The sequence below is a fragment of the Cupressus sempervirens genome, chromosome 5, assembly GCF_028749045.1.
Source record: "Cupressus sempervirens isolate cs-2001-9-10 chromosome 5, ASM2874904v1, whole genome shotgun sequence".
NCBI classification, from domain to species: Eukaryota; Viridiplantae; Streptophyta; class Pinopsida; order Cupressales; family Cupressaceae; genus Cupressus; species Cupressus sempervirens.
Window position 1 is genome coordinate 923,201,425 of NC_143122.1, and position 13,882 is coordinate 923,215,306.

At 35.5% G+C, this 13,882-nt stretch overlaps 1 protein-coding gene across 1 annotated transcript in view; it reads right to left on the reverse strand.

Moving 5' to 3' along the window:
• Positions 1-4,321: 4,321 nt before the first annotated feature.
• The window catches only part of LOC149558980 (adagio protein 1-like), a 36,718-nt gene continuing 27,157 nt past the window's right edge, over positions 4,322-13,882 (reverse strand). The window contains exon 2 of the mRNA XM_089832923.1: positions 4,322-7,087. Coding sequence (XP_089689049.1) covers positions 5,470-7,087 — 1,618 coding nt within the window. The 3' untranslated portion in view covers positions 4,322-5,469. The remainder of the gene's footprint in view (positions 7,088-13,882) is intronic.

Sequence of the window (13,882 nt, forward strand, 5' to 3'; positions counted from 1 at the left end):
CCTGCTGAGAAGGGAGTAGATGAGCAGGGGCATCCAATGAGAACTGGTAGGGAGGAAGATGATCAATGTCAATCCCCACTTAACTCAATAGGATAGTAGCCTGAGCATACCAACCGCGGGCTCTAGTGACAGGATCGAAGTCAGCAATAGCAACTGAAGAGTAGTAGGCTAAATGAGGGTCTCTGTGTTGGCCTTCCTCCGAGTCAGCAAAGCCACGAAGACGGTGAAGAAACCAGATCAAGTCAAAAATGGATGCAAGTCTGAATGGGTGAGCACCGAACTTGGCCAAAATAATACTGTGGGGGGTAGAACCGTGACATCTGATAATCCGACGGAGGAGCATAATCTGGGTACTCTCGATCTTGGCCCAATTCGAGTCTAAAAGAGGACCCCAAACCACTGAACCATAGAGCATTTTGGGTCTTACTAAGGAATCCAGGAAGGATAGCTTTGAAAGTGGTGTCTGAAGCACCGTCTCTCGAGCATGGTAAGGGAACCCAACCCTTTACTAATCCGAGGTTGAATAGCTGATCTCAAGCTGAAACGAGACCCGTAAACTTAACCCCAAGGTATGTGTAAGATGATGTAATCTCAACTTCTCGACCCTAGAAGTGAAAATGGAGATGTGAAGTCTTCAGACCGTTGAAGAGCATAACACGAGTCTTCTCAAGGTTCACAACGAGCTGTCTCATATCACAAAAAGATGAAAGTCTATCTAAAAGCCTCTGAAGACCCTCAGGAGAGGAAGCAAGAAGAACCACATCATCAGCAAAGAGAAGGATGGAGATCAAAACCTGGTGTAGATGACAACCATCACCTGAAAGCGAGGAGTCACTAAGAAAAGCCTTGAGTTCATCAATGTAGATCCAAACAAGGTGGGCGAGAGAGGGCAGCTCTGCTTCACCCCAATGGTGCTTTGGATAGGATCAAAGAGGCCCTCTGTGGTCCTGAGTCTACCAATCACAGTCTCATATAACCTCATAATAGCCGTCAATAATAATAGTTTTATTATGAGAAAACATATCTTATGTAGTGTGGTTATCATTTTGTAACACCAAAGGGTATTTTGTTAGCTTAATTACATAAAAATACAAAAATAATAAACCTATGTTACTCCCTTGGGATAAAATGGGAAAAGAGGCTCCCCATCATTATGAATGTCCATCAAGTCCAAACTAGATGATTTATGAACCTCCAAATTCACTTCAAACTCATTTTCCCAAGCTCCAACACCATCTTCCACAATGGATTTGTTTATCCAATCATATTGTCTTGGGATGCAAGATGGATGCAGTGGGTTAAAGCCAAAGAAAGCCCCTTGAATCTTCTCTAGGATAATGAGACATAAACTATGGTTGAAATTCTTAAAGATCTAAACCATCCCTAATTTGATAAGTAGGAGATAATTTCTACAGTAGAAACTACACAATTAAATCCTGTTAGCAGTATCACAACATACCTAATTTGGAAGGAGCCCCTATATTGAAATTTTGGCTTCTTATGTCTGACATTCTTCTATACCTATATCAACTAATTCATCAGCTCTTTGATTGCGCTCACGGCATTTATATGATTGATTATGGTCTTGTCAAAGGTCTAACATAGCGAGAGAGTTCTAGATAAAATTGAGTTCAATCTCCAATTAATAAGGAATCCTTTCCTTGTAGCATTTATTATAATATTAGAATATCCTTCAATCTCTACATTCCTACAACCAAGAGTTTTACACAGTTCTAGTCCTTCAACTAAAGCCATTAATTATACCCAATTATTAGTTTCTATTCATATAAATTTTACTAATTTTAATATCTCTATGCCTTTTGAGTTATGGATACTACCAATTAATGTCTACTTTGTGCAAATTCCCCTCTTAAAGGTCTATCAAAATTGAGTTTAAACCATCTCTCCTAGGATGGTTACCATTGGCACATCTCTCGTCTACTTTTTGAATCTCTCCCCCTCCCACCCCACACCTACAAAAGGGGTAATTTTAGACCTATCCACTTCCTTTCATTTTCTCATCACAATGAGACATTATCGCCTCCTTTTGTTTATTAAAAATCCAATTTTTGGTAAGTTCAATGATAGAAGCCTCTATTTTAAATAGAAGTTTTACATTCACCTTCTTATTCTAAAAAATTCTTCGGTTGCATTCTTTTCATAATTCTCATAGGGCTATGTAAAGTGCAAATATCCATAAAGAACTATAAATACTATCCTTTTTAAAGAGGGACCAAGCATGTAGCACATCTATTATAGTTCTTGCAAATGTTGATACCCACCCCAATTGCGAACATAGCCATTTCCAATAGTCACCACATTTAATACCATGATTTCAAAATAAAAAATAAAAAATAGTTGCAATTCAATTCTCTCTCTAGAGTAGTTTATATTATAGTTTCCTCGTTCTACCTTTACTGCACATTTTTGTCAAAAAAAATAGCTAATAGAAATTATTTTATTCTTATTATTATATACTTATTTATTCTTAAGAGGTATAGAAATACTAATCTATTCTTAAGAGGTATAGAAACAAGAATCGTATTACATTCAGTAGATCACATAAAAATATTTATTTTTAAAATCATATTTAAAATTTACTTAAACAAAACTAAGCAACTAAGCAAACCAAGTCAAACAATTTGTTATTATTTTTAAATGCATACTCTATCATTCTTTATTAAAATGAAAATAAATAAATAAATGTCCTTAACAGTCTATATTTTTTTAGATCTCTGGAATTTGATACCACATTAGTGCACCAACAAAAGATGGCAGTGCAATAGTGAGTTAAAAGTTTTCAGGTAGTGAGACAACCTAATAAAAGAAATTGATGTGATGGCATATTTCATGATGTAATCTAAAAAGTGTAGTTATAACAGTGAATATTAGAAATGATTTTAAAAAAATTAAAAACTTACACAATTTTAAAAAGTCCTAGCCATGGAATCCTTTATCCTACTCCCCAAATATAAATAACAGTATCAATTTAGAGATTTGGATTTATTTTTTATTGGAAAAAAATAAAGATTCAAGAAACCTAGTAGTAGTTGTAGTACAATATCCCAGGATGAACAACCAATCATCGTGAACAAATGATTTAAGGGAAGCCTCCATAACTTTCTAAACAACACTATCACAAGCCACCAAAAAATCCTTTGAAGGCTAACACACCAAAAAATGGATTGACCTTGTTGCCCTTTACAGACAGTTACCAATTTTAGTTTTTTCCGTGGAGAATTGATTTGCGGGTGTGCATTTGCATTTTTCAGTTATGCCTGCACGTTTGGTATTATTCTAGTACAATCTGCGGTCATATTTGCTGAGGTTGACAATCCTGTACTATCTAAAACATTTCCAGACTGCTGAGGTTGACAATCCAACAAAGTCGAGATTAGTGAAATCATAGAGAAAAGAGTTTTTTGTATAAAAAAAAATAATAATAATATATTTGAGTATAAAAAGAAAAGGAAGAGGGTGGTGGAGTCGCAGAGGTTTACAGTTCATGTAGAATTTTTTAGCATCTATAATGTTCCAATTTCCTTTGAATCTGTTTGTGTAATAGTTACAAGTATAATTGCACCTTTTTCATCTTGCTGTTTGCTTCACAAGAGTCTTGATTGATTTTTTTTATTTCACCCTGGTTTACCATATTGCTTTCGATCCCAAAGTGTGGGCATTTGGCAGGATACTCTCTGACTGATTTCCCCAGCCCCATGCAATAAGCCATGGATTTCTTCTGAAGAAAAATCCAGTTCTAGATTATCAAAATTGCAGACACATTATCTGAATCGAGAAACGAACATCACCTACATTGAAATCATGATCTAAATCACCCAAGTTCAGTTTCAGACGAGCAGAAATAAGTGATAGGTTCTGAGAAAATTATTGGACAAAACCTGTCTTAACAAATGAGTATATCTTAAAATTGAATATTTCTTGGACAATGCAAGAAAGAAAAGAAAAATATGAATAGTTCCGGACAAAGCAAGGAGGGAAAAAAACATTTGGGTGGTTCTCGGACCACTTAAGTGTGAAATCAAGTAACTAAGGTTGCAACAAGACACATGTAACACATCTACGGGTTCATATGATCTGATGAATCATTCATATTTACAGTAGTCATTCCAAACTCCAAAGCATCAAAATACACCAGACCATGGTGTACCTGAAAAGAAAATAATGAATTGTCTTTACATCCAACCTAACAAGGAAGCAACATAAACTAACCTGTATCCTAAGCTTGTTTCAAGTGAGGTATTTATGAATGAATGAAAAATGCGGGAAAAAAATTCTAATTCAACTATCATATGCAACCAAATAATGCTAAAATCAATATCAGTCATCTCTATGCATTGGTTAGTCTGAAAGCAACAACGAAAAAAACTACAGAACAGTTCCCATCACAAATTCACGGTTTTTTTGGTACAACAATTTTCAAGGCTAATGTGCATAAGCCTATACAAAACAGAAACTTCCAGAGAAATGCTTCCCGCTTCCTTCATAACAACGTTTTATTGAAAAGGTCAAGAAAAGACATCCAAGACAGCTCGAGTCATTAATCTTTACGATTGAGCTGGCCCACATGTCCAAATGTAGATAGGCCCATGTACTAAATATTGATTGACCCTCTGCCCCATGTTTCTGATTCCCAATGGCCAACTTCCATATGCATTCTGTGGAGACAAATTCCTCTCATGGTTAAGAGTGCCGATAAATTTTCACTTATGCATCTTAGACAGCCAATAAATGCTCTAGATTTCAAACGATGTATCTTGGTTGGATACACCACAAAAAAGTGAAGCATATAGCCTATATTCAGTCCCCATTTAACGGATATGGGTCATCTTGAACTTGGAATTAGGAAATAACGACTCATTAAATGTGAATAGAATTGAAGAGAGAAGAAACAAAAATCTAACTGTGGTTTAAGGCATTCGACTCAAGAGTGCTGTGATGCATCAGTGTGGTTCTACACCTATATTTCAAATTTAAAATGTTTATACCCTACAGCACATGCTGCTACTACTTTTCTAATCTAGGATCTTAGAAAATACAAGTTGAAATGATAGTTGCTAGCAAAGATATAATCCAGATGGCATATATATACAATCTTACATATCCCCCACGAACTATCAGGAATAAAAAATAAGAAGACAAACATTCAGACAGCCTAGGTTGAACTCTTGAACAATCCTCACATGCCAGCTAAGTAGGCAGAAATGACTACTATTTTTTAGCTTAATGTTGGATAATGAATCCTAAAATGCCTTAACCAAAAGAAGAGATCAACAAGCAGAGTATACAACACACCATTCCCTGATTGCACATCATATGAGACATCAACCATAAGAATTTTGCTTGTGCTCTAAAGATTAGAACTAGAAAAGCTGATCCGTAGTAAGCCAGAAGTATCCAAATCAATTGCTTTCCATCTTGTAGATGATCTGGTAAAGATACATTGGCCTCCTACTCTGATTCAAGTTTGCTTGCCCAGGACAATTCATGAATATCATTTAGTATCCATTCTTCTCCTGTTTGGCCTCCTAGAACTAATGCTCTAGTTCCTCCAACTACACAGGTACTATGACCCCAAGCAAATTGCGGTGGTTGTCCAGGGACATTCAACATTTTCCAAGTTGGTTTCTCCTCTGTTGGGTCCAAAAGATACAGTTGTGAAGCTGAATGTAAACCAGCAACAGATCCACCAAAAATAAGAACTCTACCACCAGGGAGACTAACAGCCACATGATCAAGCCTAGGGGGAGGAGCTATTCCCCCTGGATTTCCTGCACCTGGCATCTCACTTCCAGTTAAGTATCTCCACTTCGGCTCTTCTTCACTGATATCAATTGTATAGACATCACTTGACCTCAGCTTTAATGGTCCACTTTTGGCAAGGCCACCAAACATGAGAATCTTTCGGCCTTCATAGGCAGTGAGAGTGTGACCCAACCTAGAAGGAGGACTCCATGAAACAGGTATCTCTCTCCACATAGGCTTTTCCATGGTGAGATCCAGTAAAAAGGTATCACTCAGCATCACTCCAGAGTCCGCACACCCCCCTGAAACTATCAATTTTGTGCCATCCAGAGTACAAGAACTATGCCATGTTCGAGGAAGAGGAGGTGCTGAACCCGCTACTTCACGCCAAGTAGGATGTTGGGCATCCAAATCCATTGTGAAGACATCATTAAGTAAGCCATGTCTGTTGCATCCTCCAAAAACCACTAACGAAGATCCACTCAAGCATGATAAGGTGTGTCCCCACCGACCTGGAGGTGGGGAACTCACCTTTACATGTCGCCATTCTGGTTTAGCAGCATTCAGATCCAGAACAAATGTGTCATTCAAGCCTGTCATGTTAATCCCTTCCCCCCCAAATAAAACAAGCCTGTTTCCAGCAGCACATGCACTGAAGTTACATCGAGAAGGCTCAACTGCACCTCCAACTGTTAGTTTCCTCCATGCAGCAGCTTCAAGAGTAGTAAGTTCCCTAGCAAGGCGACTCCATCCTAGCCTCTTTGCACCAGCAACCGTTTCCAACACGAGTGTTGTCTCCCTTCCCCATGCATTTTGGCAAACCATACGCCACAAATCCTCATTTTTTGTCAACTGATAAAGTCGCTTGCAAACAGATCCAATAGATGCCACATCCCTCGGAGTTAACCGTGACAAAATCTTTTGGGCTAAGACTTCATCACTAAGCTGGAGAATCCCACAGATTTCCCGACAGAAATGACCTTGAACAATTGGAGCTGGCCTGTACACAAAAGGATCCAACAGCGACCGATCAAAATATCGGGCAGAAGCCTCTTTGATTGAAGGAGATGGCAGAGGACCCAACTCGATTTTTGCTTCTGTAAACAACTGAATGCCAATAATGTGGGTAACTATCCCATCATCCCCATGAATTGGACTCAAGCGTAACCTATTCAGCAAAGGTGTTCCATCCTTTCTAAAATTCAACAGTTCGCCCTGAAATTCAATGCCTTCATCCATACACCTCCTGATTTCTGAAACTACCATAATGTCAACCAAAGGATGTCTTCTCTGTGCAAATGGACCTCTGTATTGGAGAAAACGGCTGAAATAGAACAGCAGCAATGATCAATATAATCCCACTAAGATTCTTAGGGATAAATAAAATATAGTTCTCTCTTACTGAAGATTATTTTTATCCACAAAGCCAGACAATAACTTTCAAAACAAGAAAAAGTACTTTAGAAACAAATAACAGTACCATAGGAGCATTATACACCAAAATATTTTGATAAGCACCGAGTAATCACCATCCACTTTGTTTGTTGTGTTGTTTCCCAAGAATTTCAAAAAGAGAGAAAATTATGAAGCATCAATCAGGATTTTTCTTTAAATTGTATCCTTATATGAGGTTTTGGCATTAAACATTTGATCACCTCTAAAAATTGTAGGCTGTGATAAATGTTGCACTTTTAGACAAAGGAAAAAGAGTTGTGTTTAGAAATCCTACTTTCTTTTAACATTTGGAATTTTCTTTATATCTTGTTTTATATTTGACACAAAATAATAAAATCAAAGCTTTCTAGTTTTATGATTATAACGTTCTATTTTTTTCAGTTATCCAGTTGTTGCCAAGTTTTCCTCGTCTTAAAAGGAATGATGCAATGTCCATAAGTTAGGAACTTAAAATGGTGAAAGCTGGAGATGACCACCATATTTTGGTAAGGAATGGCAAATTTGGAAATAGTTCACATAATAACACAGATCAAGAGAGACCATTCGCAATGTATACCATACCCATCCCAGATCTTAATTTTAAAACTCAAGTTAAACATAGAAAGAACAAATAAAACAGTCCGGTAAAACTTTGAATCCTAACATGATTGCCTATCCAACAAGACTAAGTTGAAGCCATAGTATCCAAGCATTCTGATCTCAAAATTTTATGGTTAAAGACAATCAAATCGACAACAATTACAAGGGCATAAATAACAATTTGAGGCCTCAACCCATCAAACCAACAAATCTGCACAAGACGACAATTAATCAATTACCAATTTGAGACAACTTCATGAAAACTGAGAAATTAAAGAGGAATCACACAATAATAACTTCAATGAATATACAAGAAATAATCATTGCGTGCATGAGTTCACATATTACCATATTATGCTGTGCACTCGGATTGATTGATTACTATAAGTTAATGTAAGCAGATTTGCACAATCCATGATCTATGCAAAAAGCTTATCTGGGTGTTGTAGTGCTCCAATTTTTTACCATCAACGTTTCGGAACATACTCAATGATCTATCATCAGGATGAAAGGATGAAAGAATCCCTAGATGTATATAATAACCACTGCAGACAAAGACTTAATAAAAAGGTGAGAAGAGAGGGAAATATGGGACACGCAAACTAAGAGCAAGAATATACCAAAGGAGACGAGAAAAAAGAAAGATCTCAATAAAGAGCACAAAAAAATAATAAGAAAAGATACAGAGGAGAGATTACAAAGAGAAAAAGAGATTAAAAAAATGAACAAACACGACAATAAAATGAAATGCAAGGAAGAATAAAAATAATAACAGTTGATAAATTAGAAAAATTAAAAATTAGAATAAGTGATAATATATATATATATATATATATATATATATGAGAGGACATCAAACCAAATAAGAGAAACATGAAAATTAAACATAAAATATTATATATATATATATATATATATATATATATATATAGAGTAAGGAAAAGAACAAAAGAAGAAATTATATGGATATAGGCATATACTCAATGATCTACATCCTTCGTTTCTTTTCTTATTATTTTTGTTGTGCTCTTTATTGAGATATTTCTTTTTTCTCCTCTTTTGGTATCTTCTTGCTCTTGGTTCGTGTGTCCCATATTTCCCTCTCTTCCCACCTTTTTGTTAAGTCTTTGTTAGCAGTGGTTATCATCCTTTCATCCTGATGATGGATCATTGAGTATGCTCCAAAATGTTGGAGGTAAAAAATTGGAACACAATCACACCCAGATAAACATTTTGCATACTCTTTAAGTTTTGTTCTCTAGATTCTCAGACTGAAATCATTCATGACTTATGTTGTCAATGCTGATGTTGAAAAAAGCAAAGTTTCAGTGCAGTGTCAGCAAAGCTGTAGAATGGTTCAAAGAGGAGAAGCAACTGGAAAAGATAAAAAGGAAAAGAACACCTGCATCAAGAGGCCATGTCTTTTTGAATAACTGATTTGAGCATGTTGATGTTTGGTAGTTTCAGTTGGATAAACCTATATATATTCTAGTTAAAAGGACGAGAACACCCGCATCAAGAGGCCATGACTTTTTGAATAATTGATTTGAGCATGTTGATGTTTGGTAGCTTCAGTTGGATAAGCCCATGAGACATACCTGAATATATATATATATATATATATATATATATATATATATATATATATATAAGTTAGAATAACCAATTGTTATATTAATTATATAATAATGAATAGACATGTCCCATGAAGAGACATCTCTCATCCACAATATAACTGAGAGATCACTGCCATTGAAAAACACATACTAAACAGGCAGTGCTATTACATTTGCAGCAAACCACATGGTATCAAAGCTAGACTGCAAATGTGTAAAAAGCAGTCAAAGACAAGGCAGAAAGATTTCGAGCTTATTGAATGTAATGTTATAATCTTTCTTCTACCAATAATCATGTGCTTTTCCGATCGAAAGACAATTTCTTTACCGTGTTTTTAAGTATGGAGCTTGAAAGTGGGTGTCATGATGCTGCATTGAGTACAAACTTTAGCATAATTAAAGCTTGGAAATTTGCTACCACATGAGAGCTATTTTGACCATTTTGGGCTTCAAACATTTCTTTTTAAATCAAATAAAAATAAAATGTGATTGATAGGAAAAGTAGATGACTATCGCTTTAAATCAACAGACTGCTTGATGGCAGAAAATTATATATATTCTATATGCTTGTGGATTAATGATATTTACCGTGTATATGTCTTTGATTTTGGGTTCTAAATACACGAGAGATGGGTTCCAAATGTGTCAGGGATATCTGGGAATGGGGATCTGATTCAGCAGTGACAGAGAGAGGAAATATCCTCTTAAGCATACCAATTAAGGAGAGAAAAGATTAAACATCAAAGGGAAGAGAATGGCTACTGAGCATTTCTATTGATTTGCCGACATTTGAACCAGTCAGTTGTGTGCGCATATTTCGTAGATAAGAACAAAATATCATTATTCTAAATTAATGATAACACACTGAGGATACATAAACTCTTCCGTTAGGGAGCGTTACACAGAGATTTGCATATACGCATAAAGAAGGAACATACCCATTGCATGAAAGGAGGGCATGTATATCCAAGGTGGTGGGTACCGCCAAACCCACGAGTGATTGAAGAGGACAAACAGCCCACGTCACCAAAAAACACAGGGAAACAGTTATTGCAAACTGAAATAAATGTTAGAAAACAAATAACAGAGAGGTCTGCGAATCAATCAACTGCAAAATGGCCATGCCCTTCATGATATTATCGAATAAGGAGGATCAAACAAGTAAAATTGCGTAAAATAAGGGAAAATATATGGAACACAGATAAAGTCCAAACAAGGCGGACCCCCCTTTAACTCAGTAGTACATTGGCTGCATTCAACAACAATCATCCACATGGAAAGAGGATCAAATATATGGTGTCATGCACATACATTGGTGGCCACTAATAAATGAAGCAAATCTCTGAATACTTATGTCCGTGTGATAAGGGAATGTAATAAAAAATTGTCATCCCTTCAAATGTGGAATGAGTCACAGTGTATGAAGTGATCAATGGCAGGGTATGTGGAACAAGCTTCAAGGTGGGGAGTAATTGGGACCCATAAGGTATACTATATTATTAATATTTTCCTTCAATTAACGAATTTTATATATATATATATTTTTTTTTATTTTTTTTTATTTTTTTTTTTCTTTTTTTCTTTTTTTTCTTTCCTCCCATATATAATTTGATGGGTGGGAAGTCATCGGACCCCACAAGGTATACTATATTATTTATATATACAAGGTATACATACATACATACATACATACATACATATATGTAAAAATATGCTGCAGCAAATAGGTTCATACACCACTGTATGAAGTGTGCACATGCTTTAGGGTTGGGTCAGTTGGATAATAAATCAGATTATACTTAAACCAAAAAAATGCCTTTTCAAAACAATAAAAAAATTAAAAAGTCGAAACATTTTTTGTTGCATGCCCAAATTCGCTCCAAATTCCTCCCGATCTCTTCCATCAACTACAAAATTTACTCGACATTGACCCAAATTCATCCAAGGTCTGAAAAAGAGAATCCACAAGGAATTCATCAAACAAATGATGAATTTGACAAGAATTGGAACCAACTTTGAATTGGCTACGAATAGAATGTTGAATTTGCATGCTGAGGGGCGAATATGGTAACTTATATATATAAATTTTCATTAATTAATATATGAGGTAATATAATTTGATATTATATTCATTAACAACAAATGAAGAGATATTTTATGTGTAATTATTATAAAATATTATGGGTGGAAAGATTGATCCAAAACTTTGTTAGTGTCAGTGCGAGAGATCATTAATCCCCATTGACTGAAACGACTATGTTTACTACAATCTCTATAATCTTGGTATCTAAGATTAATGATCTCCATTTGACCGTGTCTAAGATTAAGGATTCTCTAAAATGTCAGAATAATGTGATAGATTTAATAAGTGTGCAAAATATTAAAGATATAAATAGTTTAGAATGATATTAGCATCAAGAGGACGAATCAAGATGTATAAAAGATTGCATTATAGATGTTGATGTCAAGATAAGTAGTTATTATCCTAAGTATTTCATTTATGTACTCACGTAGTCTCTCTCTTATTTGTATTTCTATAACATATTATAAGAGCTATTTGCCTTCATCTCGTCTCTCCAAGTATGTTCTTGCAGAAAAAGGGAGATTTCTATCAGATTCAAAGGGAATTCGACACTTCTTCAAAGGCAACATTGGATGCGCAGCTCAAAAGATCGATATTCTAAGGGAGTCTAAAAATGCATGAGTGTGACTACATGATTTTGATGGGCCTACCCTTGCATACATCATGAGGAAGTGATGACCTCCAAATGATTATCACTTGTAAAAGTTATTGGAAGGTGACAATCTTTCAATAACTTAATCTTCTATTATGATAGGCATCTTACGATGGTTGAAACAGATTGCGATAGATGATAACTTGCATGGTGGATTAAATTCCTTAAAACATACCATGGCCTTCTATAGTGATGGACATCTTATGATGGATGAGACAAATCATGATAGATAACAACTTGCATGGTAGATTAAGTTCCTTAAATAGACCATGGCCTTCTATTGTGATAGACATCTTATGATGGCTAAAACAAATCATGATAGATTATATCTTGCATGGTGGATTAGGTTCCTTAAATAGACCATGGTTGATGGTAAGTATCATTGAGGATACATGCACACAGACCTTATGGACATTTTTTGAGTACTTGGTGAATGTTATGCAACTTGATGTTCAAGAGGCCAATGCTTAAGAGTACCTGGTGAATATCATGCAACTTGATGTTCAGGAGGCCATTATTCAAGAGTACTTGGTGAATATCTTGCAACTTGACATTCAAGAGGCCATTACTCAAAGAGTACTTGGTGAATGTCATGTGACTTGAAATTTGTGACTTGAAATTCAGGAGGCCATTACTCTTAATATCATTTCTTAGAGTACTTGGTGAATATCATGTGACTTAACATTCAAGAGGCCATTACTCTTGATATCATGAGATGATATCTAAATGGTGGATATTTTATGATCAATAATCTTAAAATTTGTCATTCCTGTTTTTATATTAAAGTAATATATTGTGTTTATCCTCCCTAGCTAAGAGGCAGGAGGGAATGTTGATGTTTGATAGCTTCAGTTGGATAAAACTATGAGAGTAAGCTGAAAAATATATATAGTTAAAATAATCAGCTGTGTGGACTGGACTGAGAGATAGTGACGTTTATTTTTTGTTGTAGTGTGTTACATTGATATCCCCACACTCTAACAACCCAAAAAACCAAAAGGAAAGGAGGACAGTTAGTATATAAAACTTGACCTGCGACTGATAAGCAGATGATTATGATGAGCTCCCCTACCTATATTAATTATTGATTCAGTACTGATGACTGTCCGTAGCATAGAAATTGCATACTTTCAGACCGTGTACAACAGTAGAATGAAAGCATACAATTGTAGAAAGAAGACGAGAGTTGTGGAATAAGAGCATGCGGTAACCCTTGTTCATTGATGAGCAAGTGTATGCATGCATACATCTGTAGAAGAGCATACAACTATAGAAGCAGTGGGTGTGAGCCTGCATATAGCTATGGAACGAGACAGTACAGCTGTACAGAATTATTGTTCACAAGCGTGTGATGGCATATAGTTGTAGAATGAAGACAGACAAACAAGTTGGTAGAATATTACATTTATTATTGCAAGTTATTGTACAACTCTGTCCCCGTCCTACAGTTGTATACTTACACAATCATTCTACAATTGTATGCAGTCCAAATAGAATTTATGCAATCTTTCTTGTTTAGAAAATTATCAGCATGATATCCATGATAAGATATTTGAGAAAGTTTGTGATTATTGTAGAAAACATGGTCATAAAGAACCCTTTTGATGGCAGATGCATCCAAAGAAGAAAACTCAGAAGAATGGTAAGAACTATAAGAAATTTTTATCATCTCTCTCTGAAGAATAAAGTTCACAAGATAGATTACATTTCAAGTTTGGATTCTAAGAGCATACA